General features: G+C 43.4%; 1 protein-coding gene across 1 annotated transcript in view; it reads left to right on the top strand.

Annotated features, from left to right (window-relative positions):
• The window catches only part of LOC139553914 (MAM domain-containing glycosylphosphatidylinositol anchor protein 2-like), a 196,083-nt gene that overhangs the window by 143,131 nt on the left and 25,755 nt on the right, over positions 1–27,197 (top strand). Inside the window, exons 11-12 of the mRNA XM_071366690.1 lie at positions 15,772–15,949; positions 22,801–22,821. Coding sequence (XP_071222791.1) covers positions 15,772–15,949; positions 22,801–22,821 — 199 coding nt within the window. The remainder of the gene's footprint in view (positions 1–15,771; positions 15,950–22,800; positions 22,822–27,197) is intronic.

Consider the following 27,197-nt stretch of genomic DNA (forward strand, 5'->3'; position numbering starts at 1 on the left):
CTCTCTCTCTCTCTCTCTCTCTCTCTCTCTTTCTCTTTCTCGCTCCTCTCTCTCCGATCCCTCATTATCTCTCTCTCTCTACTATTGCTTGCTCTCTCTCCGATTCCTCTCTACCTCTCTCGCTCTCTCCTATAGCTCTCTCTCTCTTTTCTGTTCAGTGGCTCACGCATGACATTTCCAGGACACCAGCCTGCATGGGGTTTAACTTAACCCTCCTCAGGGCAGACTGGACTGGCTGCAGAGTTAAGTTCACTCTCCTAGTGGGTGGTGGGTGTAGTGTGTGTGTGTGTGTGTGTGTGTGTGTGTGTGTGTGTGTGTGTGTGTGTGTGTGTGTGTGTGTGTGTGTGTGTGTGTGTGTGTGTGTGTGTGTGTGTGTGTGTGTGTGTGTGTGTGTGTGTGTGTGTGTGTGTGTGTGTGTGTGTGTGTGTGTGTGTAAATCCAATCATTTGCCAAAATGACAGATAACAAGTCCTATTGTTTGAGCAGAATCAGTCTGCTATTATTCTGTCTATATTGTGTGTCGTTTAATAGTGTTGTTTTGATGAATAATGAAACTCTCCTTTCACTTTTTAATCACTTCCACCATTCCAACATCATGGCTTTGGCATCACGGACACAAGACGCTTTACATAGTGAGGAAATCATACAGTATAGCTACCTCGATGATGAGACGCTGCCATTATTATACTCAGTGGTCCAAGGACATGCTGATTCATTCTTCTAGTTATTAGCTGAACGATAACAGAGTCACTTCAGCTAGGGGGGATTTGGTGTTGGCAGAGACTGGGATAAGTAAGCCTATGTATCGCTATCTTCCGTTCTCATCGTTGATAACAGAAGCTGATCAGATACCAGATGGGTCAAGCCGTTTGGGGGTTTGGGGATTACCCCAGGCTATTTAGAAGTGTTGCAATTATATGGCCCCGGTGTTACAGCAAGTAGGAAGTAGCATCCCGTTCAGTCATTCTGAGGAAGAAAGGGAGGGAGAGACGGTGAGGAGGAGGGAGGTAGGGGGATAACATCCTCCGTCACGCTCTCTCTCCATGCTCCCTCTCTTTTAGTTAGGGGGCCCAGAGGTGTAGCCTCGTTCCGCCCCTCACTCCTGCTGATGATAGGATGGGAGCCCCCTCGGTGTCCTGATGTTGGCTGTTTCCGATCGGGCGACCAAGCAGGACGCCCTTATCTAATCGTGCACCCCGTATACGCCTCCGATTCCCGTGCCCCCATACTGTTTATCCGCTTAATTTCATCAATGGTGACTTCTCTTCCATCTCGCTCTCTCCCTATTTCTCTCTCTTTCCAACTCTCTCTCCCTCTCTCTCCCTCTCTCTCCCTATTTATCTCTCTCCCTCTCTCTCTCTCTCTCTCCCTTTTTCTCTATCTACCTATTTCTCTCTGTTTCCAACTGTCTCTCTCTCTCTCCCTATTTCTCTCCTTCCCAACACCCCATTCTCAGAATCTCACCCAGGCTGATATTTGACACATGACTGCTAACAGCGTATTAAACTCTTGACAGCTCAGCGGACTTCGCCTCGACTTCACACATCGTGACGTCTTGCTAAGTATAATAGTCGAGGCGGTCGTTCTCTCGTTAAGTACCTGCAATTCATCTAGCATGTTAACAAGGCCATGTGTGACAACTAATTCACACTCCCCTTTACAACATTCACTCCCCCGTTAGAGTTGGAAGTACTCGTACAATATCCGTGTCACAAACCGCTTTTCTTGTCCTTGCCGTACCTAATAGGGTTACATAGCCTATTACAATATGTTCACATACGTATTTACATTGTAGAATAATAGTGAAGACATCAAAACTATGGAATAACACATATGGAATCATGTAGTAACCCAAAAAGTTTTAAACAAATCAAAATATATTTCATATTGAAGATTCTTCAAAGTAGCCACCCTTTGCCTTTGACAGCTTTGCAAGCTCTTGGCATTCTCTCAACCAGCTTCACCTGGAATGCTTTTCCAACAATCTTAAAGGAGTTCCCACATATGTTGAGCACTTGTTGGCTGCTTTTCCTTAAGTACCTTACTGTGATTGTTTTCAATTAAAATGGTCAAGAATAGCTTATTAGCAAAAAATATATACTTAAGCAAGAATTTTGCTAAGACTGTCTAGTAGTGGTCTGAGTGAGGGGCCTAATGGAAGGGATATGTAACCTGAAAACTAGCTGTTATTGGCAGAGAGAAAACTCCTGGTGATGTCGCCAGGCGGTCCAAAACCCCAAAACAAGTTGAAATTTCAGGCGGTCTTTTCTAACAGCTCTTACACTAAAAGGGTATTATCATAATTTTCAACATTTCACAGTATTACTCCAACCTCATGGTGTGGAAATATATAAAACACAGGAAAATCACAACCCTACTGCCGACAACTCTACTGCTGACAACTCTACTCCCGACAAAACCATACTGCAGACAAAACCCTACTGCCGACAAAACCCTACTCTCGACAAAACCCTACTGCCGACAACTCTACTGATGGGACAACTCTACTGCTGACAACTCTACTGCTGACAACTCTACTGCCGACAACCTTACTGCCGACAACCCTACTGCCGACAACCCTACTGCCGACAACCCTACTGCCGGGACAACTCTACTGCCGGGACAACTCTAATGCTGACAACTCTACTGCTGACAACTCTACTGCCGACAACTCTACTGCCGACAACTCTACTGCCGACAACTCTACTGCCGACAACGTTACTGCCGACAACCCTACTGCCGACAACTCTACTGCGACAACCCTACAGCCGACAACCCTACTGCCGACAACTCTACTGCCGACAACGTTACTGCCGACAACTCTACTGCCGACAACTCTACTGCCGACAACGTTACTGCCGACAACCCTACTGCCGACAACTCTACTGCGACAACCCTACTGCCGACAACCTCTACTGCCGACAACCCTACTGCCGACAACCCTACTGCCGACAGCCCTACTGCCGACAACCCTACTGCCGACAACCCTACTGCCGACAACCCTACTGCCGACAACTCTACTCCCGACAACCTTACTGCCGACAACCCTACTGCCGACAACCCTACTGCCGACAACCCTACTGCCGACAACCCTACAGCCGACAACTCTACTGCCGACAACCTTACTGCCGACAACCTTACTGCCGACAACCCTACTGCCGACAACCCTACTGCCGACAACCCTACTGCCGACAACTCTACTGCCGACAACTCTACTGCTGACAACTCTACTGCCGACAACCTTACTGCCGACAACCCTACTGCCGACAACCCTACTGCCGACAACCCTACTGCCGGGACAACTCTACTGCCGGGACAACTCTAATGCTGACAACTCTACTGCTGACAACTCTACTGCCGACAACTCTACTGCCGACAACTCTACTGCCGACAACTCTACTGCCGACAACGTTACTGCCGACAACCCTACTGCCGACAACTCTACTGCGACAACCCTACAGCCGACAACCCTACTGCCGACAACTCTACTGCCGACAACGTTACTGCCGACAACTCTACTGCCGACAACTCTACTGCCGACAACGTTACTGCCGACAACCCTACTGCCGACAACTCTACTGCGACAACCCTACTGCCGACAACCCTACTGCCGACAACTCTACTGCCGACAACTCTACTGCCGACAGCCCTACTGCCGACAACCCTACTGCCGACAACCCTACTGCCGACAACCCTACTGCCGACAACTCTACTCCCGACAACCTTACTGCCGACAACCCTACTGCCGACAACCCTACTGCCGACAACCCTACTGCCGACAACCCTACAGCCGACAACTCTACTGCCGACAACGTTACTGCCGACAACTCTACTGCCGACAACTCTACTGCCGACAACGTTACTGCCGACAACGCTACTGCCGACAACTCTACTGCGACAACCCTACTGCCGACAACCCTACTGCCGACAACTCTACTGCCGACAACTCTACTGCCGACAGCCCTACTGCCGACAACCCTACTGCCGACAACCCTACTGCCGACAACCCTACTGCCGACAACTCTACTCCCGACAACCTTACTGCCGACAACCCTACTGCCGACAACCCTACTGCCGACAACCCTACTGCCGACAACCCTACAGCCGACAACTCTACTGCCGACAACCCTACTGCCGACAACCCTACTGCCGACAACCCTACTGCCGACAACCCTACTGCCGACAACCCTACTGCCGACAACTCTACTGCCGACAACTCTACTGCCGACAACCTTACTGCCGACAACCCTACTGCCGACAACCCTACTGCCGACAACCCTACTGCCGGGACAACTCTACTGCCGGGACAACTCTAATGCTGACAACTCTACTGCCGACAACTCTACTGCCGACAACTCTACTGCCGACAACTCTACTGCCGACAACTCTACTGCCGACAACGTTACTGCCGACAACCCTACTGCCGACAACTCTACTGCGACAACCCTACAGCCGACAACCCTACTGCCGACAACTCTACTGCCGACAACGTTACTGCCGACAACTCTACTGCCGACAACTCTACTGCCGACAACGTTACTGCCGACAACCCTACTGCCGACAACTCTACTGCGACAACCCTACTGCCGACAACCCTACTGCCGACAACTCTACTGCCGACAACTCTACTGCCGACAGCCCTACTGCCGACAACCCTACTGCCGACAACCCTACTGCCGACAACCCTACTGCCGACAACTCTACTCCCGACAACCTTACTGCCGACAACCCTACTGCCGACAACCCTACTGCCGACAACCCTACAGCCGACAACTCTACTGCCGACAACCTTACTGCCGACAACCCTACTGCCGACAACCCTACTGCCGACAACCCTACTGCCGACAACCCTACTGCCGACAACTCTACTGCCGACAACCCTACTGCCGACAACTCTACTGCCGACAACCCTACTGCCGACAACCCTACTGCCGACAACCCTACTGCCGACAACCCTACTGCCGACAACTCTACTGCCGACAACCCTACTGCCGACAACTCTACTGCCGACAACCCTACTGCCGACAACCCTACTGCCGACAACCCTACTGCCGACAACCCTACTGCCGACAACTCTACTGCCGACAACCCTACTGCCGACAACCCTACTGCCGACAACCCTACTGCCGACAACTCTACTGCCGACAACCCTACTGCCGACAACTCTACTGCCGACAACCCTACTGCCGACAACCCTACTGCCGACAACTCTACTGCCGACAACCCTACTGCCGACAACTCTACTGCCGACAACCCTACTGCCGACAACTCTACTGCCGACAACCCTACTGCCGACAACCCTACTGCCGACAACTCTACTGCCGACAACCCTACTCCCGACAACTCTACTGCCGACAACCCTACTGCCGACAACCCTACTGCCGACAACCCTACTGCCGACAACTCTACTGATGGGACAACTCTACTGCCGACAACCCTACTGCCGACAACCCTACTGCCGACAACCCTACTGCCGACAACCCTACTGCCGACAACCCTACTGCCGACAACCCTACTCCCGACAACTCTACTGCCGACAACTCTACTGCCGACAACCCTACTGCCGACAACTCTACTGCCGACAACCCTACTGCCGACAACTCTACTGCCGACAACTCTACTGCCGACAACCCTACTGCCGACAACCCTACTGCCGACAACCCTACTGCCGACAACCCTACTGCCGACAACTCTACTGCCGACAACCCTACTGCCGACAACCCTACTGCCGACAACCCTACTGCCGACAACTCTACTGATGGGACAACTCTACTGCCGACAACCCTACTGCCGACAACTCTACTGCCGACAACCCTACTCCCGACAACTCTACTGCCGACAACCCTACTGCCGACAACTCTACTGCCGACAACCCTACTCCCGACAACCCTACTGCCGACAACCCTACTGCCGACAACCCTACTGCCGACAACTCTACTGCCGACAACCCTACTGCCGACAACCCTACTGCCGACAACTCTACTGCCGACAACCCTACTGCCGACAACTCTACTGCCGACAACCCTACTGCCGACAACCCTACTGCCGACAACTCTACTGCCGACAACCCTACTGCCGACAACCCTACTGCCGACAACCCTACTGCTACAAGCTTTCGACATAAAATAAAGGAGGACTCTGTGTTCATACGTCCTGACACAGCATAGAGGAGAAATGCAACAGCCAAGTCGCCCGGTGTTTCCCCGCCTTGGCCTCGAGTGCTCACAGCTTAGTCGTCAGCCTCGCCGTTATCAGCCTTCTTCATCATCACAGACTGACTGTACGTTCGCCGTCATGTCAGTAATCGCGTGAAGGAGGAAACAATAGAGTATTGGTCAAACAGATTAGAACTAACTCAAGGCTAATTGGTGCTGTTTGAATTATTTAGTGATGTGTTTGCTGCGTCCGAGAGAGAGGCCTTGGATTGAATTCTCCCCAGATTATTATTTACTCAGAGTAAATAATTTCCCCCTGGTCTCCGGTGGATTTGAGGACGAGCTGCTGTATCCTGATGAATCGCAGAGGAGGAAAGTGAGAGACAAGAGGATGAGGAAATTCCATGAGAAGGAATCTCTCTCTTCTCTCTCTTTCTCTCTCTATCTCCCTCTCCCTTTCTGTCTGTTTTTCTCTTCTCTCTCTTTCTCTTTATCTCCCTCTCCCTTTCTGTCTGTTTTTCTCTTCTTTTCTCTCTCTTTCTCTCATCTCTCTTCTCTCTCCCGCTTTCTCCCTTCTCTTTTTCTCCCTCATTCTTGTTCTGGTTCTCTCCCTTTTATCTGTTTTTCTCTTTTCTTCTCTCTCTCTTTCTTTCTCTTTCTCGCTCTCTCTTTTTCTCTCATTCTCTCACTCTCTTCCCTCTCTTTCTTCCTCTGTCTCTTTCTCTCTTCTATTCTCAACCTCTCTCCTCCTTTCTACAACAGGATTTGGCATGATGATGGCATGAATGAGAAGTGAGGCTCGTTGCCATGGCAACACAATTTTACCTCCAACAGGCAACATACATTGCTTAGCAGAATACAAAAAGGGGCAGAGCAGAATGTGAGGGAATAGTTTAGTTTATTCATTTGACTATTTTAAAACAAGCACACATAAAAATAGAAAAATACATACATGTACAATAAAGGGGGATACCTAGTCAGTTGTCCAAATGAACGTATTCAACTGAAATGTGTCTTCCGCACTTAAAGCAACCCCTCTGAAATTCTACCTTAATTGACATCCACGGCACCCGGGGAATACTGCCTGGCTCAGGAGCAGATTTTTACCTTGTCAGCCCTGGGATTCGATCTAGCAACCTTTTGGTTAGTGGCCCAATGCTCTAACCACTAGGCTACCTAATCTCAGTATCAATCAAAAGTTTGGACACACATTATTTATTCAAGTGTTTTTCTTTATTTTTACAATTTTCTACATTGTAGGATAATAGTGAAGGCATCAGAACTTTGAAATAACAAATAACAAAGTGTTAAACAAATCAAAATATATTTTATATGTTAGATTCTTCAAAGTAGCCACCCTTTGCCTTGATGACAGCTCTGCACACTCTTGGCATTCTCTCAAACAGCTTCACCTGGAATGCTTTTCCAACAGTCTTGAAGGAGTTCCCACATATGCTGAGCGCTTGTTGGCTGCTTTTCATTCACTCTGCGATCCAACTCATCCCAAACCATCTCAATTGGGTTGAGGTCAGTTTATTGTGGAGGCCAGGTCATCTGATGCAGCACTCCATCACTCTCCTTCTTGGTCAAATAGCCCTAACACAGCCTGGAGGTGTGTTGGGTCATTTTTCTGTTGAAAATCAAATGATAGTCCCACCAAGCTCAAACCAGATGGGATGGCGTATCGCAGCAGAATGCTGTGGTAGTCATGCTGGTTAAGTGTGCCTTGAATTCTAAATAAATCCCTGACAGTGTCACCAGCAAAGCACCCCCACACAATCACACCTCCTCCTCCATGCTTCACAGCAGCAAAGCACCATCACACCTCCTCCTCCATGCTTCACAGTGGAAACCACACATGTGGAGATCATCCGTTCACCTACTCTGCGTCTCACAAAGACACGGGGGTTGGAACCAAAAATCTAAAATCTGGACTCATCAGACCAAAGGACAGATTTCCACCAGTCTAATGTCCATTGCTCATGTTTCTTGGCCCAAGCAAGTCTCTTCTTCTTATTGGCGTCCTTAGTGGTTTCTTTGCAGCATTTCGACCATGAAGGCCTGATTTACGCAGTCTCCTCTGAACATTTGATGTTGAGATGTGTCTGTTACTTGAACACAGTGAAGCATTTATTGGGCTGCAATCTGAGGTGCAGTTAACTCTAATGAACTTATCCTCTGCATCAGAGGTAACTCTGGGTCTTCCTTTCCTGCGGCGGTCCTCATGATAGCCAGTTTCATCATAGCGCTTGATGGTTTTTGAGACTGCACTTGAAGAAACTTTCAAAGTTCTTGAAATGTTCCGTATTGACTGACCTTAATGTCTTAAAGTAATGATGGACTGTCGTTTCTCTTTGCTTATTTGAGCTGTTCTTGCCATAATATGGACTTGGTATTTTCCCAAATAGGGCTATCTTCTGTATAGCACACCTACCTTGACACAAAACAACTGACCTGCAAAGGGTGGCTACTTTGAAGAATCTAAAATCTAAAATATATTTTGAATTGTTTAAGACTTTTTTTTTTTTTAGCTGTAGGCCTTCTAGGTGGGGGGGTTTTAGCTGTAGGCCTTCTAGGTGGGGGGGTTTTAGCTGTAGGCCTTCTAGGTGGGGGGGTTTTAGCTGTAGGCCTTCTAGGTGGGGGGGTTTTAGCTGTAGGCCTTCTAGGTGGGGGGGTTTTAGCTGTAGGCCTTCTAGGTGTTTTTTTTTTTAGCTGTAGGCCTTCTAGGTGTTTTTTTTTTAGCTGTAGGCCTTCTAGGTGTTTTTTTTTTAGCTGTAGGCCTTCTAGGTGTTTTTTTTTTTTTTAGCTGTAGGCCTTCTAGGTGTTTTTTTTTTTTTTAGCTGTAGGCCTTCTAGGTGTTTTTTTTTTTTTTAGCTTTAGGCCTTCTAGGTGTTTTTTTTTTTTTTAGCTGTAGGCCTTCTGGTTACTACATGATTCCATATGTGTTATTTCATAGTTTTAATGTCTTCACTATTATTCTACAATGTAGAAAATAGTACAAATAAAGAAAAACCCTTGAATGAGTACAGTAGGTGTTTCCAAACTTTTGACTGGTACTGTACTTCCACCTGTTTGGTGGATGACATGACATTTTGTCTGACTGTGTATATCACCATACATGACATGATCAGTATGATCTATTCTCTCTCAGCATCTCTAAGCAGTAAATGGTGAAAGGTGTGTGCATTTTTATTGAGGACATAGCATTGAGTCCGATTATGATCATAATATGACCATCATAACATAACAGTGTGAATGAACATGACATGGAAAATGAATGGCTGTTACCTTCTCTACCTCTGCCCACATTGCAGGTAAATCTTCAAAACAAGCCAAATAACACATCTGCGCTTTTACAATTTAATTCGCCCAATTTTATGGCTGTGTCTGAGTCTCTGCCATACACACTGGAGAGGATGAACAAAACAGGCATATGTATTCCCCCGCCGCTGATGTTTGAATATAAAGGTCAGCGTTGTAGGAAATTAAATGTCAGGCTAGTGGAGGCAGGAGGAGGCTGGTGGGATAGGAGGAGGCTGGATGAGGCTAGAGGAGGTTGGAAGAGACAGGAGGAGGCTGTTGGAAGCAGGGGGAGACAGGAGGAAACAGGTGGAGCCAGGAGAATGCTGTTGGAAGCAGGGGGGAAATGGAGGAGGCGAGGAGGTTGGAGGACGCTGGAGGAGGTTGGAAGAGGTAGGAGGAGACAGGAGGATGCTGTTGGAAGTAGGGGTAGACAGGAGGAGCAGGTGGGGTAGGAGGAGGCAGGAGGAAGCTGGAGGTGGCAGGAGGAGACAGAAGGCGGCTATTGGAGGCAGGAAGAGACTGGAGGAGGCAGGAGCAGGCAGGAGGAGGCCAGAGGAGTGAGGAGGAGGTATCGGAAGGAGGATGCCGAGGGTCGTGCTCATGCTGGAGGATGTGTTAAAAGTCAAGTGCTGTCTCAGATTAGGTGGACGGTCCCTTGTGCTTCTGGGGGTGTTTGAACGGCAGACTGAGCTGATAACTTCCTAACATCTCAGCGACGTGGGACCGAAACTGGAGCGGAAGAGCAGTGTAGTGCTCTTTTAGAAGTTAGGGGTGTTAGTAAAGTACATGCTAATGCCATTTACACTGCACATGAGTTTTGTCTCTTGAGTGACACAGGCCTATGCCTACAGTATATGTATGCATACTTGGTAACCCTTTACTTGCCTGCAGGTATAATGCATTGGGATGCAGTTATAATGTTGTTATAAGACTTGTGACAAGCATGTACTGTATGACCCCTTATAATGTCTGGTTATCCTCTCATAATGATCATACATCCCTTTCTCTATCCTTTATAACATTCCAGCCTTGGTTTCATGCTGAAACCATAGAAACAGTCTTAGAACACATACTTTAGTATTGTACATCTCTACGGCTCAAACTCTGTGTGGATAGAAGAGCAGGATAGAAGAGCAGGCAAAAAGAAAAAGATGTCCCTTTAAGAAAAAGATGTCCCTTTAAGATCTGCAGACGTGGAATTAGGAAGCTAGCCGAGGCAATAGATGTAGATGTCATTAGCTGGGTAGCAGGGCGTGCAGGAGAGAAAGTGGGCCTCACAGATTCCCCCGCTCACTTCCCACCAGCTCCACTCTCCATTGGTTGTATTCTGGGTTTGACCAGTCATCTTCTATTTGTCGGCTGCCAGGCCCACTGTGACTCACTCAGCTGTCACACGAGACAACGTGGGCCTTGGCGCCCTGGGAAAATGGCGAGCGTGCCAATTGTCGTAGCCAAGATCAACAGTGATTAGCCGCACAACATTGCTCGGGGGTTGGCCACATAACCAAGTGTTGTTGCATCTCTGGCATGGAAAGACAATTCATTGACATGGTGTTATGAGTTATTACTGGTGATGCATTGAAAAATAGTCACTCTTTGTAATTTTGAGTGACGGGATATGAATACAGATGTTCAATAAAGAATGAAAACTGAAATGATTTTATTGTTGAGCCGTTCACAGTTTGTTTGACCAAATGTCCAGTTCGTAGAACTCAGATGTACCAATAATGATGTGAACAGCAGGACGGTAGATTATTTTTGGGATACAATATAGTTGTGTTTGATGTTCATTTATAGTGTTTGTCCTCAACTGTCTCTAATACACTACACCTGACAAGCAAGGCAATAGTACAGTCCATTGCTTTATACTTGAAAACATTGGGCCTCACTAAAAGCTAGATATTGTATTGTACTCATATTCAGCCTATTGTTATATTTTGAGGCTAATCCCTTTTGACTTGTGCGCTGGTGTTTATTTTTCTGAAGTACCTGAAGACCGAGGGAGTTATGTGGTGGTGCGTTTAATTTGACATGCTTAGCTGGTTCTAGAGGAACCGTGTGACTAAGAAACCAACAAGGGAACTAAGAGAGCTTTTTATTCCTTTAATATTTACATTAAAACATACACGCTTTAAATGATTCCTTTAATATTTACATTGAAACATACACGCTTTAAATGATTCCTTTAATATTTACATTGAAACATACACGCTTTAAATGATTCCTTTAATATTTACATTAAAACATACACGCTTTAAATGATTCCTTTAATATTTACATTGAAACATGCACGCTTTAAATGATTCCTTTAATATTTACATTAAAACATACACGCTTTAAATGATTCCTTTAATATTTACATTAAAACATACACGCTTTAAATGATTCCTTTAATATTTACATTAAAACATACACGCTTTAAATGATTCCTTTAATATTTACATTAAAACATACACGCTTTAAATGATTCCTTTAATATTTACATTAAAACATACACGCTTTAAATGATTCCTTTAATATTTACATTAAAACATACACGCTTTAAATGATTCCTTTAATATTTACATTAAAACATACACGCTTTAAATGATTCCTTTAATATTTACATTAAAACATACACGCTTTAAATGATTCCTTTAATATTTACATTAAAACATACACGCTTTAAATGATTCCTTTAATATTTACATTGAAACATACACGCTTTAAATGATTCCTTTAATATTTGATTCGAAGATGCATGTCTCTGTCTGCAACTTGTTTGCTATGCATGTGAGAAGTTCATTGGGAGATTCAAAGAGCTAGAGCATCTTATCTCATCTCAATGCTTTCAGCACGGTGGCACCACAGCTCCAACAAGGTGTGTCTGCTCTTCCGCATGTATGACAACTTCATAACGGTCACCTATTCATGAACAGATTGCCTATCTTCTAGTCTATTGTCATTGCAGCTCGTGTGTGTGTGTGTGTGTGTGTGTGTGTGTGTGTGTGTGTGTGTGTGTGTGTGTGTGTGTGTGTGTGTGTGTGTGTGTGTGTGTGTGTGTGTGTGTGTGTGTGTGTGTGTGTGTGTGTGTGTGTGTGTGTGTGTGTGTGTGTCCATACACACGTCAGTGCTTGCGGTATTCAAATGTATTTGTTAATGTCTTTGTTTATGTCTGCCCAAAATACTATTCATTATGTTGAGAAGGTGTCATTTGTGATTGATCGAAAACAGTAGGTCACAATGAAAGAGACAATTCATTATGAAGTTTCACAATGGATTTCTTGGCAGGCTGTTTTATTTGTAAGAAAGACTGAAATGAAAAGCCGTAGTGATAGACAGTACTATACAACAGAGTGCACAGGTATGACAGAATCTGCTCACACAGCATTGGTCTGGTCTAGCGACTGCCAGCTCTGCACTGCCCGTGATGCCTTGCAGGTGGGGATTTGATCCCCAGTCCTGTCTTTTCTGTCTGCACTCCCCTACCTCTGTCCCACCCTCTAATTGAACCTGTCTGTTACTATAACAACAAAATATGAAAGACAAGAAAAATTGCCATAAATTGAAGTGGACTCTTGTCCGGTGTTAAATTCCTTCCAGCCCAATGAAGTAAATCTATCTGTTAAAAACCACAGTTTACAACTGCTCAAAGAAACGGCACGATGCCACTTACGACTGTCAGTCAGGCTGATGGAACTCGTAAAGTCTTCCATAAAGATGTGTTCCCACGACAACAGAGGCAGCTGTTCTGGAGGACGTTGGTGCTTAGTGTAAAATGTATAACCCTCTCACCATGCGGTGATTCACTACATTGTAAATCAGAAATGGATGGGGTGTTCACTACTCTGAGACATTGTAAACCTGGGCTGGATGGGGTGTTCACTACTCTGAGACATTGTAAACCTGGGCTGAATGGGGTGTTCACTACTCTGAGACATTGTAAACCTGGGCTGGATGGGTTGTTCACTACTCTGAGACATTGTAAACCTGGGCTGAATGGGGTGTTCACTACTCTGAGACATTGTAAACCTGGGCTGGATGGGTTGTTCACTACTCTGAGACATTGTAAACCTGGGCTGGATGGGGTGTTCACTACTCTGAGACATTGTAAACCTGGGCTGGATGGGGTGTTCACTACTCTGAGACATTGTAAACCTGGGCTGGATGGGGTGTTCACTACTCTGAGACATTGTAAACCTGGGCTGGATGGGGTGTTCACTACTCTGAGACATTGTAAACCTGGGCTGGATGGGGTGTTCACTACTCTGAGACATTGTAAACCTGGGCTGGATGGGTTGTTCATTACTCTGAGACATTGTAAACCTAGGCTGGATGGGGTGTTCACTACTCTGAGACATTGTAAACCTCGGCTGGATGGGGTGTTCACTACTCTGAGACATTGTAAACCTGGGCTGGATGGGGTGTTCACTACTCTGAGACATTGTAAACCTGGGCTGGATGGGGTGTTCACTACTCTGAGACATTGTAAACCTGGGCTGGACGTGGTGTTTAAAGGAGGGAAAGAGGCCTTGTGAGGACTCCCAGGCTGCCTCCTGGTTCTCCACCCTTCTCCCTAAATGTGCACATCCAGTCATGAATTAAAAAATATTAGATTGGTGTAAATATTGGGGGGATTTTCCACCATTTTGTCAATCCATGACTGGAAGTGAGCAAGTGCATACTTAGGGAGAATAGGGGATAATCATGACGTAGCCCCAGTCTCTCTAGGGGTTGCCTTCACCTGTCATTACTCCAGAATCACACAAACTAGCATACAGCTAAGTGAGGGCGAACTAGCATCCAGCTAATTGAGGGCAAACTAGCATCCAGCTAAGTGAGTGCAAACTAGCATCCAGCTAAGTGAGGGCCAACTAGCATACAGCTAACTGAGGGCCAGCTAGTATATAGCTAAGTGAGGGCCAACTAGCATACAGCTAAGTGAGGGCAAGCTTGGGTGAATCTCAATTGTATTTCCTTGATCGAGGCAAAGAGGACACGAGGAATCAAGGAAATACAATTGAGATGCACTCCTTGTCTCAACTTTTTGGAGAATGCTGTTCAATCCAGGCCGACTGTGTCCGGTCTGGAGCATGAAGTCACGAGCTCTGCTGGTCAGCTACTGCATAGCAACCTAGCGGTGCCAAAAGCTCTGGTCTGCCCTAAATTACGATCACCTGAACGGGCAAAAAATACAGTATATACTGAACAAAAATATAAACGTAACATGTGAAGTGTTGGTCCCATGTTTCATGTGCTGAAATAAAATATTTCTCTCAAGTTTGTTAGTGAGCATTTCTCCATTGCCAAGATAATCCCTCCAACTGACCGGTGAAGAATTTTTTTTTATTTTACCCTTATTTTACCAGGTAAGTTGTTGAAAGAAGAAGCTGATTACGCAGCATGATTATTACACAGGTGCACCTTGTGCTGGGGACAATATAAGGCCACTCTAAAATGGTGCCGTTTTGTCACACAACACAATGCCACAGATGTCTCAAGTTGCCAGATAATTTAATGATTTTTTACCTTGTCAGCTCAGGGATTCAATCCACCAACCTTTCGGTTACTGGCCCAACACTCTAACCACTAGGCTACCTGCTGCCCCTATATCCATCCCAAGACAACTCCGACCTCACGTATCAAACAAGCCATTCATTTTTTTTTTTACCAAATTGACGCTCATTGACCTCCATAAAAAATCTTGCATGGTGAGCAAAACAACAAAAAAAAAACCCTGCTGGAGGGAAACAGATTTTCCACCGAGTTGGGCCTCTCTCTTCCTCTTCCTCTCTGGTGCTTTTCAGCCCCATTCAGCGATATGTCTCGCTTCAAATTCAAATACTTCAAGCGCCATCGGGAGTTTTTCATAGGAATACGTGGATGACTTCAGTAGATATCACTCTCTACTGGTTGTAATGTCTATGGTTAAATCAGATCTAACTTTAACTCAACTCCACGATATACGATGGAGTTGAGCGGCAACTAGTGTGGGCCGACTGGGAGCTCTGGCGTTTTTATAAAAACCTACTGATTTCAGCACCAAAAGAATAGCACACAATTACACAAGACATTGTTTAGTCGGCTGACTTTGTGGTAGATGGGACGAAGATCATATAACCAAGTGGAGGCTGTAGTGATGGTTGCCATTCCTTGCAAAATATGGAATCCATTCAAATGTATCCTATTAGTTTCCTTTCACCTTGCGTTCAGAATGTGGACCAGTAGGAATTTATTATAATGTGTCGAGTTTGGCCTATGTGCACTTGTAAAAAAAACAAGCATTGGAATTGATTATAATGATTTTCCAATAAAATATTCCTGTGTTGTTTAGACGGGCCAGTCGAGGTGGTGGGAGCAAGAGATCCCCATGGAGGGAGCGATCGCCAAGGGCGAGCTGATCACCCACAACCTGACGGAGCTCATCAAGCCAGAGGCCTACCTGGTCCGCCTCACCCCCATCACACGCTTCGGGGAAGGAGACTCCACAGACAGAACCATCAGATACAGTGGTGAGCAGAAATTATTCTCTGTCTAGTTGTGCGGCCTGGACAGTGTATGATCACAATGCTCTATTGGGAGTTTATTGTACTGTACAAGATCTACTTGGCCTTCAGCACTGTATGTTCTTCAGTGGGGACGAGCATGGCCTTGTATGCTCACAGTTCTACATTGTGTTCATGTATATTGTTGCATATTGTATTGTATTTTGTTGTATAGTGTACAGAATGACCCTCAGCATTGTACAGTAGAGAAAGAATGTTCTTCAATAACGATGTACAGTTGAAGTCGGAAGTTTACATACACCTTAGCCAAATACATTTAAACTCAGTTTTTCACAATTCCTGACATTTAATCCTAGTAAAAATTCCCTGTCTTAGGTCAGTTAGGATCACCACTTTATTTTAAGAATGTGAAATGTCAGAATAATAGGAGAGAGAATGATTTATTTCAGCTTTTATTACTTTCATCACATTCCCAGTGGGTCAGAAGTTTACATACACTAAATTAGTATTTGGTAGCATTGCCTTTAAATTGTTTAACTTGGGTCAAACGTTTCGGGTAGCCTTCCACAAGCTTCCCACAATAAGTTGGGTGAATTCTGGCCCATTCCTCCTGACAGAGCTGGTGTAACTGAGTCAGGTTTGTAGGCCTCCTTGCTCACACACGTTTTTTCAGTTCTTCCCACATATTTTCTATAGGATTGAGGTCAGGGCTTTGTGATGGCCACTCCAATACCTTGACTTTGTTGTCCTTAAGCCGTTTTGCCACAACTTTGGAAGTATGCTTGGTGTCATTGTCCATTTGGAAGCCATTTGCGACCAAGCTTTAACTTCCTGCCTGATGTCTTGAGATGTTGCTTCAATATATCCACATACTTTTCCTGCCTCATGATGCCATCTATTTTGTGATGTGCACCAGTCCCTCCTGCAGCAAAGCACCCCCACAACATGATGCTGCCACCCCCGTGCTTCACGGTTGGGATGGTGTTCTTCAGCTTGCAAGCCTCCCCCTTTTCCCTCCAAACATAACGATGGTCATTATGGCCAAACAGTTCTATTTTTGTTTCATCAGACCAGAGGACATTTCTCCAAAAAGTACGATCTTTGTCCCCATGTGCAGTTGCAAACCGTAGTCTGGCTTTTTTATGGCAGTTTTGGTGCAGTGACTTCTACCTTGCTGAGCGGCCTTTCAGGTTATGTCGATATAGGACTTGTTTTACTGTGGATAATGATACTTTTGTACCTGTTTCCTCCAGCATCTTCACAAGGTCCTTTGCTGTTGTTCTGGGATTGATTTGCACTTTTCGCACCAAAGTACATTAGTCTCTAGGAGACAGAACGCGTCTCCTTCCTGAGCGGTATGATGGCTGCGTGGTCCCATGGTGTTTATACTTACGTACTAAATACCTTCAGGCATTTGGAAATTGCTCCCAAGGATGAACCAGACTTGTGGAGGTCTACATTTTTTTTTCTGCAGTCTTGGTTGATTTCTTTTGATTTTCCCATGATGTCAAGCAAAGAGACACTGAATTTGAAGGTAGGCCTTGAAATACATCCACAGGTACACCTCCAATTGACTCAAATGATGTCAATTAGCCTATCAGAAGCTTCTAAAGCCATGACATAATTTTCTGGAATTTTCCAAGCTGTTTAAAGGCACAGTCAACTTAGTGTATGTAAACTTCTGACCCACTGGAATTGTGATACAGTGAATTATAAGTGAAATAATCGTCTGTCGTCTGTTCTTATTTTCAACGCCCATGATTTTGGAATGAGATGTTCGACGTCAACATACTTTTGATCATGTAGTGTATCACAGTAAGGGCCTCCCAGATGTTGACATATTTATATGGTAATAGGGACCCCTACTGGTTAGGAAAATACTGAATCATTAGATAGGTCACTGTCAGTACATTTGACAGATTATTCTTATTTACAAGGAGGAAGTAAAGCAAAAAGAGATATGAATTTGTACCAGTGATGATTACACATTCAGAGATCCAGGCATAATTACATGAAAACATTCAGCTCCTCAACTTCGTCATCAAAAAGTGCCATTGTCACCGAGGGGGAGGTGGCAGACAGTATCAAGAGCCATCCGGGAAGGATTTCGGCTAAGAATACAAACGGAAAGGATTTTGAATGAAATGCAATTTGTATGTAGTTGGAAGGGTGAACTTTAATTCCCTGTCTGTTACTACTGGTGTTTCTGTAGACAAGGTTTCACACCAGAGAACAATCATTGTCTCATGTCTACTTTATTTCTTTATCCTTCACTATCATTTACTTTTTTTTGTATCAATCCATCCTTTTTTTTTGGTACTTTCTTATGAAGGGAGTGAAAAGAGGCACTGAAAATGTCCTCCGCCAACACCTGTTCAACAAATCAACTCGTTTCAACAGGCTGCAGAATTAGAATTACAGCCTGAGCTTTGCTTCAGCTTCAACACAGTTGGAAGCCCTTGTAGTGCAGCACTGCAACACAAGACACGATACTGTCCAGGTTTTGAGTCCTCTCTCTTCCAAACTTGAATAGCCTGGGTCTATTCTAGTTCCAGCCTTTGAAATACACGTCTGCTACAAACCGTCAGCTGTCAGCCCTAGCCTGTGAAGTCTGCACGGACGCAGCCAGCCAACCCCCCATAGAAATACAACAGAACACAGTCTGGTGGTGAGCTGCTCTGACTAGCAAACAAACACAACAGTTCACTGACCTTCTGCACTAATTAGATGCTTCCAGCCTATATTCTCTAATCATTTTTTCTCTGCAACCCAGGTGAGATGAGGAAATAGCAGCACTAGAGTGCTTTCCACCTATTATCTTGTTTTTAGGAGTATTCTATATATTCCATGTCAGAGGTCTGAAACTCCCTGCCCTCGTGCCACATAAGGCCTAGAACTAGTTATTTGTGGCCCACAGGCCTGGAATTTGAGATAGCTTATGCTGTATCCATGTGGTGGTTGCTCATACAGTACAGATTGACGACATGCCTGACCTGACATTTCAACCTCTACGCTCCGGTCTCCCCATCGACAGTGTTTAAGGTCCCATGTGACCATCGGTTGTGCTGTAACAACACAACAAAAGTCACCATTGATGCAGTGACACACTTAGCCTATCAGTGTACAGTTTTAAGTCCATTGGAAAGTATTTTTTACTGTGTACAGGAATGTTTATACTGTGTATATGTAATGACATATATGAGACCCTTATACTCGTCATAACATTATTTAGGCTTTATTAAACTCTCTAATTACAATTTATACAATCACTGAGGACATTGTGGTAAAATACAGTTAAAGTCGGAAGTTTACATACGCTTAGGTTGGAGTCATTAAAACTCGTTTTTCAACCACTCCACAAATCTCTTGTTAACAAACTATAGTTTTGGCAAGTCGGTTAGGACATCTAATTTGTACATGACACAATTCATTTTTCCAACAATTGTTTACAGACAGATTATTTCACTTCTATTTCACTTTATCACAATTCCAGTGGGTCAGAAGTTTACATACACTAAGTTGACTGTGTCTTTAAACAGCTTGGAAAATTCCAGAAAATGATGTCATGGCTCTTAAAGTTTCTGATAGGCTAATTGACATAATTTGAGTCAATTGGAGGTGTACCTGTGGATGTATTTCAAGGCCTACCTTCAAACTCAGTGCCTCTTTGCTGGAGGAAACCGGTACAACGGTATCTATATCCATAGTAAAACGAGTCCTATATCGACATAACCTGAAAGGTCACTCAGCAAGGAAGAAGCCACTGCTCCAAAACCGCCATAAAAAAGACAGACTACGGTTTGCAACTGCACATGGGGACAACGATCGTACTTTTTGGGGAAATGTCTTCTGGTCTGATGAAACAAAAATAGAACTGTTTGGCCATAATGACAATCGTTATGTTTGGAGGACAAAGGGGGAGGCTTGCAAGCCGAAGAACACCATCCCAACCGTGAAGCACGGGGGTGGCAGCATTATGTTGTGGGGGTGCTTTGCTGCAGGAGGGACTGGTGCACTTTACTTTTTCATCATGGTGCACATCACAAAATAGATGGCATCATGAGGCAGGAAAATTATGTGGATATATTGAAGCAACATTTCAAGACATCAGTCAGGAAGTTAAAGCTTGGTCGCAAATGGGTCTTCCAAATGGACAATGACCCCAAGCATACTCCCAAAGTTGTGGCAAAATGGCTTAAGGACAACAAAGTCAAGGTATTGGAGTGGCCATCACAAAGCCCTGATCTCAATCCCGTAGAACATGTGTGGGCAGGACTGAAAAAGCATGTGTGAGGAAGGAGGCCTACAAACCTGACTCAGTTACACCAGCTCTGTCAGGAGGAATGGACCAAAATTCACCCAACTTATTGTGGGAAGCTTGTGGAAGGCTACCTGAAACGTTTGACCCAAGTTAAACAATTTAAAGGCAATGCTACCAAATACTAATTTAGTGTATGTAAACTTCTGACCCACTGGGAATGTGATATAAGAAATAAAAGAAAGAAATTATTCTGACATTTCACATTCTTAAAATAAAGTGGTGAATCTAACTGACCTAAGACATGAATTTTTACTAGGATTAAATGTCAGGAATTGTGAAAAACTGAGTTTAAATTCATTTGTCTAAGTTGTATGTAAACTTCCGACTTCAACTGTATATGGTAAAAGATAACACTTGTTCTCAAATGTTAATTACTCACACACACACACACACACGCACACACAGACACACACACACGCACACACGCACGCACACACACACACACACACACCCAGACGCACACTGCAAGTGGATAGATATGAGAGAAAAAAAAATGACACATTCACGTAAAATGACATCGTGACCTCAAATATTTACATATGTATTTTAATCCCCCAGTGATACAACATTGTATATAAATAATTTATCGGACAACTAACAGATGATTCCTCCAAATCTATCTGACCTGAAAGGTTTCATCTCCCTCTGCATGAGTTGTGTCAAGATTGCCAAAGTTACCTCAGATAACATCTTTTTGTGTGTGTTTTTGTTCATTTTTTAAAACCAGAATCATGATAGTGTATAATCACTCCTGTTTGACATCTGAGTGCCTTGAAAAAAAATTTGGGTTACACTTAATACCTGTGTATATCTACATACCCCGGGAATACGGTATGCCGCCCAAGCCTTTTAAATACTAGCAGTGCACTTGCTGATTCTAACGAGCAGTGGCACGGCGTACAACTGTCCTCTGGATAACAGCTGTGGCTGAGGACATGCCAGCCACTTCAGTTTGATACACTGGATTGGGTTTCGTGTTGGTGTTAAGAGTTAGTTACAGTATATGTTTTTTCTATGAGCAACGTTGGTCTCAAGAATCGTGTTCTCTTCTCCATAAATATTGTACAGCAGCTGTTTGAGAAAGAAAACAAGGATATTACTGAAGTGACGCCTACAGGAGAAAAGGAGAATGTACAAAAACATGTTTGTGTAAATACCTTTTCTGATATAGGCTTATGAAAATGTGTGTCCGTGCAACTAAGTCCTCCAGATATGCATGCTACCGTACACAACGAGCAAAAGAGACATGCGGCAATTCGAATGTGTATTTAACGATGTTGACTAAATGTTGTGCCTCCCTGCCTACTGCTTCCCTGCCTGCGCAGTGCTTGTGGTCTATCTAGGTACTGAGTGCACAGAGACCCTATCAATTAGAGTCAGTGCTAATGCAGAGCATGTTTCCAAGCTAGCAGCATCTGCTCCTCTCCACCAAGGCGACCTCCTCCTCCTCACTGAAGTTGGGAACAGCTGGGTGGTTTAGTAGTGGGGAAATGGAACCTCCCGATGCATAATTGCGGCTCAGAATAGGGAAAACTATGGAGAAAAAGGCCCATAATGAACATCTGATGCGATTCGCCACAAACCACCAACCCACTCCTTCGTATTATACAGTTTCCCAAATTACAATAATTTGATGCAGTCGCAGGCATTTTCAGATTTTAATCCTCAATTGAATCATCAATGAATCAATTGGTGGTTCTCTATACAATTGCTAAATGGGATCATTTCTCTGCATGATTTTGTTGTTGACAGATTTCTCTTCAACAATAGTAGCTTTTTCTCTTGAACATCTGCTGTTGTTGTGTTTTCTGATGTTTAAAAAAAATAAAAAAATAATTCTGTTCATATCTGACCATTTATCGTTAGCCAATGGGACGGATGCCTCTGGCTGCACCTTTGTTGGGCCGGGCTGATCTGTTACACCATCAAATGGGACACACGGTTTACTCTAGTTCAGACATCTCACCGTGAAGTTCACAGCCTGAATACATTTCCCAAACTCCTACTTTGCTTGAAGAATACTCTCTCTACAGGTTAGGCTCTGGAAGTTTATTGGTTGAAATTGGGATACATTTCAGGTCAGCTATCTCCACTGCAAATTGTTTGGAAACCTCTACCCAGCATGCAGTTCTGCCCTCATTTGGATTAGGAAAGGACTCAGCCACAGTTCCTGGCGAGCACAGATAGGGAAGGTGGTGAATTAAATGAAGGAAGATGCAGGTCTGTATAGTTTACCTGAGTCTTGTGCTTCCTCTCTTCCATTAGCCCTCTGCAGCCCATAAGCCCTCTCTCTCCGGAGTAACCTAACCCTAACCCTCTCTCCCTCCGGATGATAAGAGGGGTTGATGGCATGGCCTCACTACTCCCTCGTACTCCGCCTCAAATTAGACTGCAGGGACAAACAAAGTAGTTCTTCCTTTTTAGATTTCCCCACGGCTCTTTTATACAGAGTAGGGATGAAATCTTAGACGCAGGCTTTCCTTTCAGAAGTTTGAACTCCTAAATGATTCAAGTGTCTTTTTGTTTTCTCTTTCAGCTCCAGTCAACCCTCACTTGAGTAAGTATCAGTCCTATGAATGGACTCCCTAACCCATGGCAGTTTGATATTTAATAAGACAAGCCAACCATAATGTTTTAATTAACAATGGCCAGAGATGAAGAAAAGGTAGGGTTTTTATGTTATACACCATTTTTATGGTATACACAGTTTATTAATTATTATTAATTATCCATCGCAATACACAGGTCCTTAATAATGTCAAAAATGAAATATTTCCTATTAATACTGTGTTCATAATGCAATATAAGCACATTTCATAATCGTCAATAAGATGTTTGAAAATGCATAAAGTCTATCTCAGTAGTATCTAAGCTATAAGACTCCTGAACAGCTAATCAAAGGGCTACCAAGACCCCTCTTTTACGCTGTTGCTACTCTCTGTTTATTATCTATGCATAGTCACTTTAACTCTACCTACATGTACATATTACCCCAATTACCTCGACTAACTGGTGCCCCCGCACATTGACTCTGTACCGGTATCCTCTGTATATAGCCTCTCTATTGTTATTTTACTGCTTCTGTTTGTTACTTTTATCTTCAATTTTTTACTTATCTATTTTTTACGTAATACTTTTTTTTCTTAAAACTTCTTAAAGTGTTGTTGGTTATGGGCTTGTAGGTAAGCATTTCACTGTCAGGTCTACCTGTTGTATTCGGCTGATGTGGCAAATCAAATTTGATTTGGACTGGCTGATGCTAGCATCGTTTAAATTAAAAGACATTTCTAACGAACTAAATCTTACTCAACTAATAACTATACCTACCCGTCCTAATCCAAAAGACCCCCCAAAAAATCTACATTTAATAGGCCTTATCTTAATAAATACACCTCACAAATATATAGCTAGTGGGTTATTTGCAAATCAGTGACCACTGCCCTATTGCATGTATCAGAGATACTAGGCTAAAAAAAACTATAATTCTAAAGAGAAACTATAAACACTTCTCAGAGCAAGCCTTTATCCATGACCTTTATCCATGACCTTTATCCATGACCTTTATTATTCAGAGCCTTTATCCATGACCTTTATCCATGACCTTTATCCATGACCTTTATTACTCAGAGCCTTTATCCATGACCTTTATCCATGACCTTTATCCATGACCTTTATCCATGACCTTTATCCATGACCTTTATTATTCAGAGCCTTTATCCGTGACCTTTATTACTCAGAGCCTTTATCCATGACCTTTATCCATGACCTTTATCCATGACCTTTATCCATGACCTTTATTATTCAGAGCCTTTATCCATGACCTTTATCCATGACCTTTATCCATGACCTTTATTATTCAGAGCCTTTATCCATGACCTTTATTACTCAGAGCCTTTATCCATGACCTTTATCCATGACCTTTATCCATGACCTTTATTATTCAGAGCCTTTATCCATGACCTTTATCCATGACCTTTATCCATGACCTTTATCCATGACCTTTATTACTCAGAGCCTTTATCCATGACCTTTATTACTCAGAGCCTTTATCCATGACCTTTATTATTCAGAGCCTTTATCCATGACCTTTATTACTCAGAGCCTTTATCCATGAGCTTTATCCATGACCTTTATCCATGACCTTTATCCATGACCTTTATTACTCAGAGCCTTTATCCATGACCTTTATTATTCAGAGCCTTTATCCATGACCTTTATCCATGACCTTTATCCATGACCTTTATTACTCAGAGCCTTTATCCATGACCTTTATTATTCAGAGCCTTTATCCATGACCTTTATTACTCAGAGCCTTTATCCATGAGCTTTATCCATGACCTTTATCCATGACCTTTATCCATGACCTTTATCCATGACCTTTATTACTCAGAGCCTTTATCCATGACCTTTATTATTCAGAGCCTTTATCCATGACCTTTATCCATGACCTTTATCCATGACCTTTATTATTCAGAGCCTTTATCCATGACCTTTATCCATGACCTTTATCCATGACCTTTATCCATGACCTTTATCCATGACCTTTATTACTCAGAGCCTTTATCCATGACCTTTATTACTCAGAGCCTTTATCCATGACCTTTATTATTCAGAGCCTTTATCCATGACCTTTATTATTCAGAGCCTTTATCCATGACCTTTATCCATGACCTTTATCCATGACCTTTATCCATGACCTTTATTATTCAGAGCCTTTATCCATGACCTTTATCCATGACCTTTATCCATGACCTTTATCCATGACCTTTATCCATGACCTTTATTATTCAGAGCCTTTATCCATGACCTTTATCCATGACCTTTATCCATGACCTTTATCCATGACCTTTATCCATGACCTTTATCCATGACCTTTATTACTCAGAGCCTTTATCCATGACCTTTATTACTCAGAGCCTTTATCCATTACCTTTATTACTCAGAGCCTTTATCCATGACCTTTATCCATGACCTTTATTATTCAGAGCCTTTATCCATGACCTTTATCCATGACCTTTATCCATGACCTTTATTACTCAGAGCCTTTATCCATGACCTTTATCCATGACCTTTATTACTCAGAGCCTTTATCCATGACCTTTATTATTCAGAGCCTTTATCCATGACCTTTATCCATGACCTTTATCCATGACCTTTATTATTCAGAGCCTTTATCCATGACCTTTATCCATGACCTTTATTACTCAGAGCCTTTATCCGTAAACTGCATAATTAGCGTTCTCTTTCTTTTCATACATTTTTACCTTCATGGCTGATAAACACGCCCCGTTAAAGCGACTTAGGGTAAAAAAATCGAACTAATCCTTGGTTCTCCTGTGATTTGAAAATCCTTTTCCTGCAAAAGAATCAAGCATGGGCCTTGGCGAGGAAAACTGGTGAAACAGTTGATTGGCTGCTTTTTAGGCAATTGAGATATAAATAGACCGGAAGAATAAAAAAAGGCAAGATTTAGGTATTTTCTTGATGCTATGACAGAGTCTGCTGGGGATCCCGCTAAATTCTGGAAAACTGTTAACTCACTTAAACGAGGAAACTCATTGACTTTCCCTGTCGAAGCAAATTACATCGGAATCTGGGATCATCAGTGACGAACTGAAATTTGTGATGTTTTTAATAAGCATTTTATTTCTGCTGGTTTTCTTTTTGAAAGAAAAAATGGCCAACATGATCCTGACCGGTCTATTGTTTCAGCCCCTCGGCCTTCAGCTGATGTGGAACACAGTAAGCCGGTTTTTAATTTCCAAAAAGTCAAAGAAGATGAGGTCTTATCTACACTATCTGCTATAGATTCTAAGAAATCATTAGACGCTGACAATCTGGATCCATATTTACTCGAGTGTGCGGCACCTATTATTGTTAGTGCAGTGACGCATATCTTTAATCAAACATTAGTGGTAGGAAAGATTCCTAAAGCTTGGAAAACAGCTTTTGTTTTACCACTCCTCAAGAGGGGTGATGGTAGTGAATTGGATAATTATCAGCCCATCTCTAAGCTCTCCTGTCTGGCAAAAAATCTAGAGTCATTGGTGAATAAGCAACAACAATCTTTTTTAACTGTTAACAATACTCTTTCTAGCAATCAATCTGGCTTCAGACCTAAACACAGTACCACTACGGCCACTGTACGTGTTGTAAATTATATTACTAATGCCCTAGATAATAGAAAGTACTGTGCCGCCTTGTTCATAGATTTGTCTAAAGCTTTTGACACTGTAGACCATGCAATACTTTTGGGTAAGCTGTCGTTAATAGGACTAAGGATAGAAGTCAGGCTGTTAGAGTTGACGGCATCCAGTCGGAGCCATTGGATTTGGTTAAAGGGGTCCCACAAGGTTCTATACTTGGTCCATTACTGTTCACTCTCTACATAAACAATATCGGTGATGAGATAAGAAATTGTAAAATTCATTTATATGCCGATGACACTGTCATGTACTCAATGCTTGGTCAGCCGTTGAAGCGATAATCACAATTGGAGACAGATTTTAAGATATTACAAGGGTCTTTTATACAGCTGAAACTTGTTTTAAATGCAAAGAAAACACATTTTATATTTTTTAATAGGTTCAAAAAGTTGGTTGAAAATACACTTGCACTTACGAGCTTAGATGGCTCTCGAATTAATCAGGTCTCTGCATATAAATACTTAGGAATATGGTTGGCTGATAAACTGTCTTTTAAAATGCATGTTGACGAACTTCGTAAACGGCAAAAAATCAAGCTAGACTTCCTCTATAGAAACAGGATATGTTTGTCCCCTACAAATAGAAGACACATTGTGCAAGCTACTTTTATGTGTTATAGATTATGGGGATATTATTTACATGCATGCTACGGCATCAACACTTAAATCACTGGGTGCTACTTATCATTTGGCACTTAGGTTTATTACGGGTGCTAGCTACAGAACTC

The sequence above is a fragment of the Salvelinus alpinus genome, chromosome 25 (assembly GCF_045679555.1).
Source record: "Salvelinus alpinus chromosome 25, SLU_Salpinus.1, whole genome shotgun sequence".
NCBI classification, from domain to species: Eukaryota; Metazoa; Chordata; class Actinopteri; order Salmoniformes; family Salmonidae; genus Salvelinus; species Salvelinus alpinus.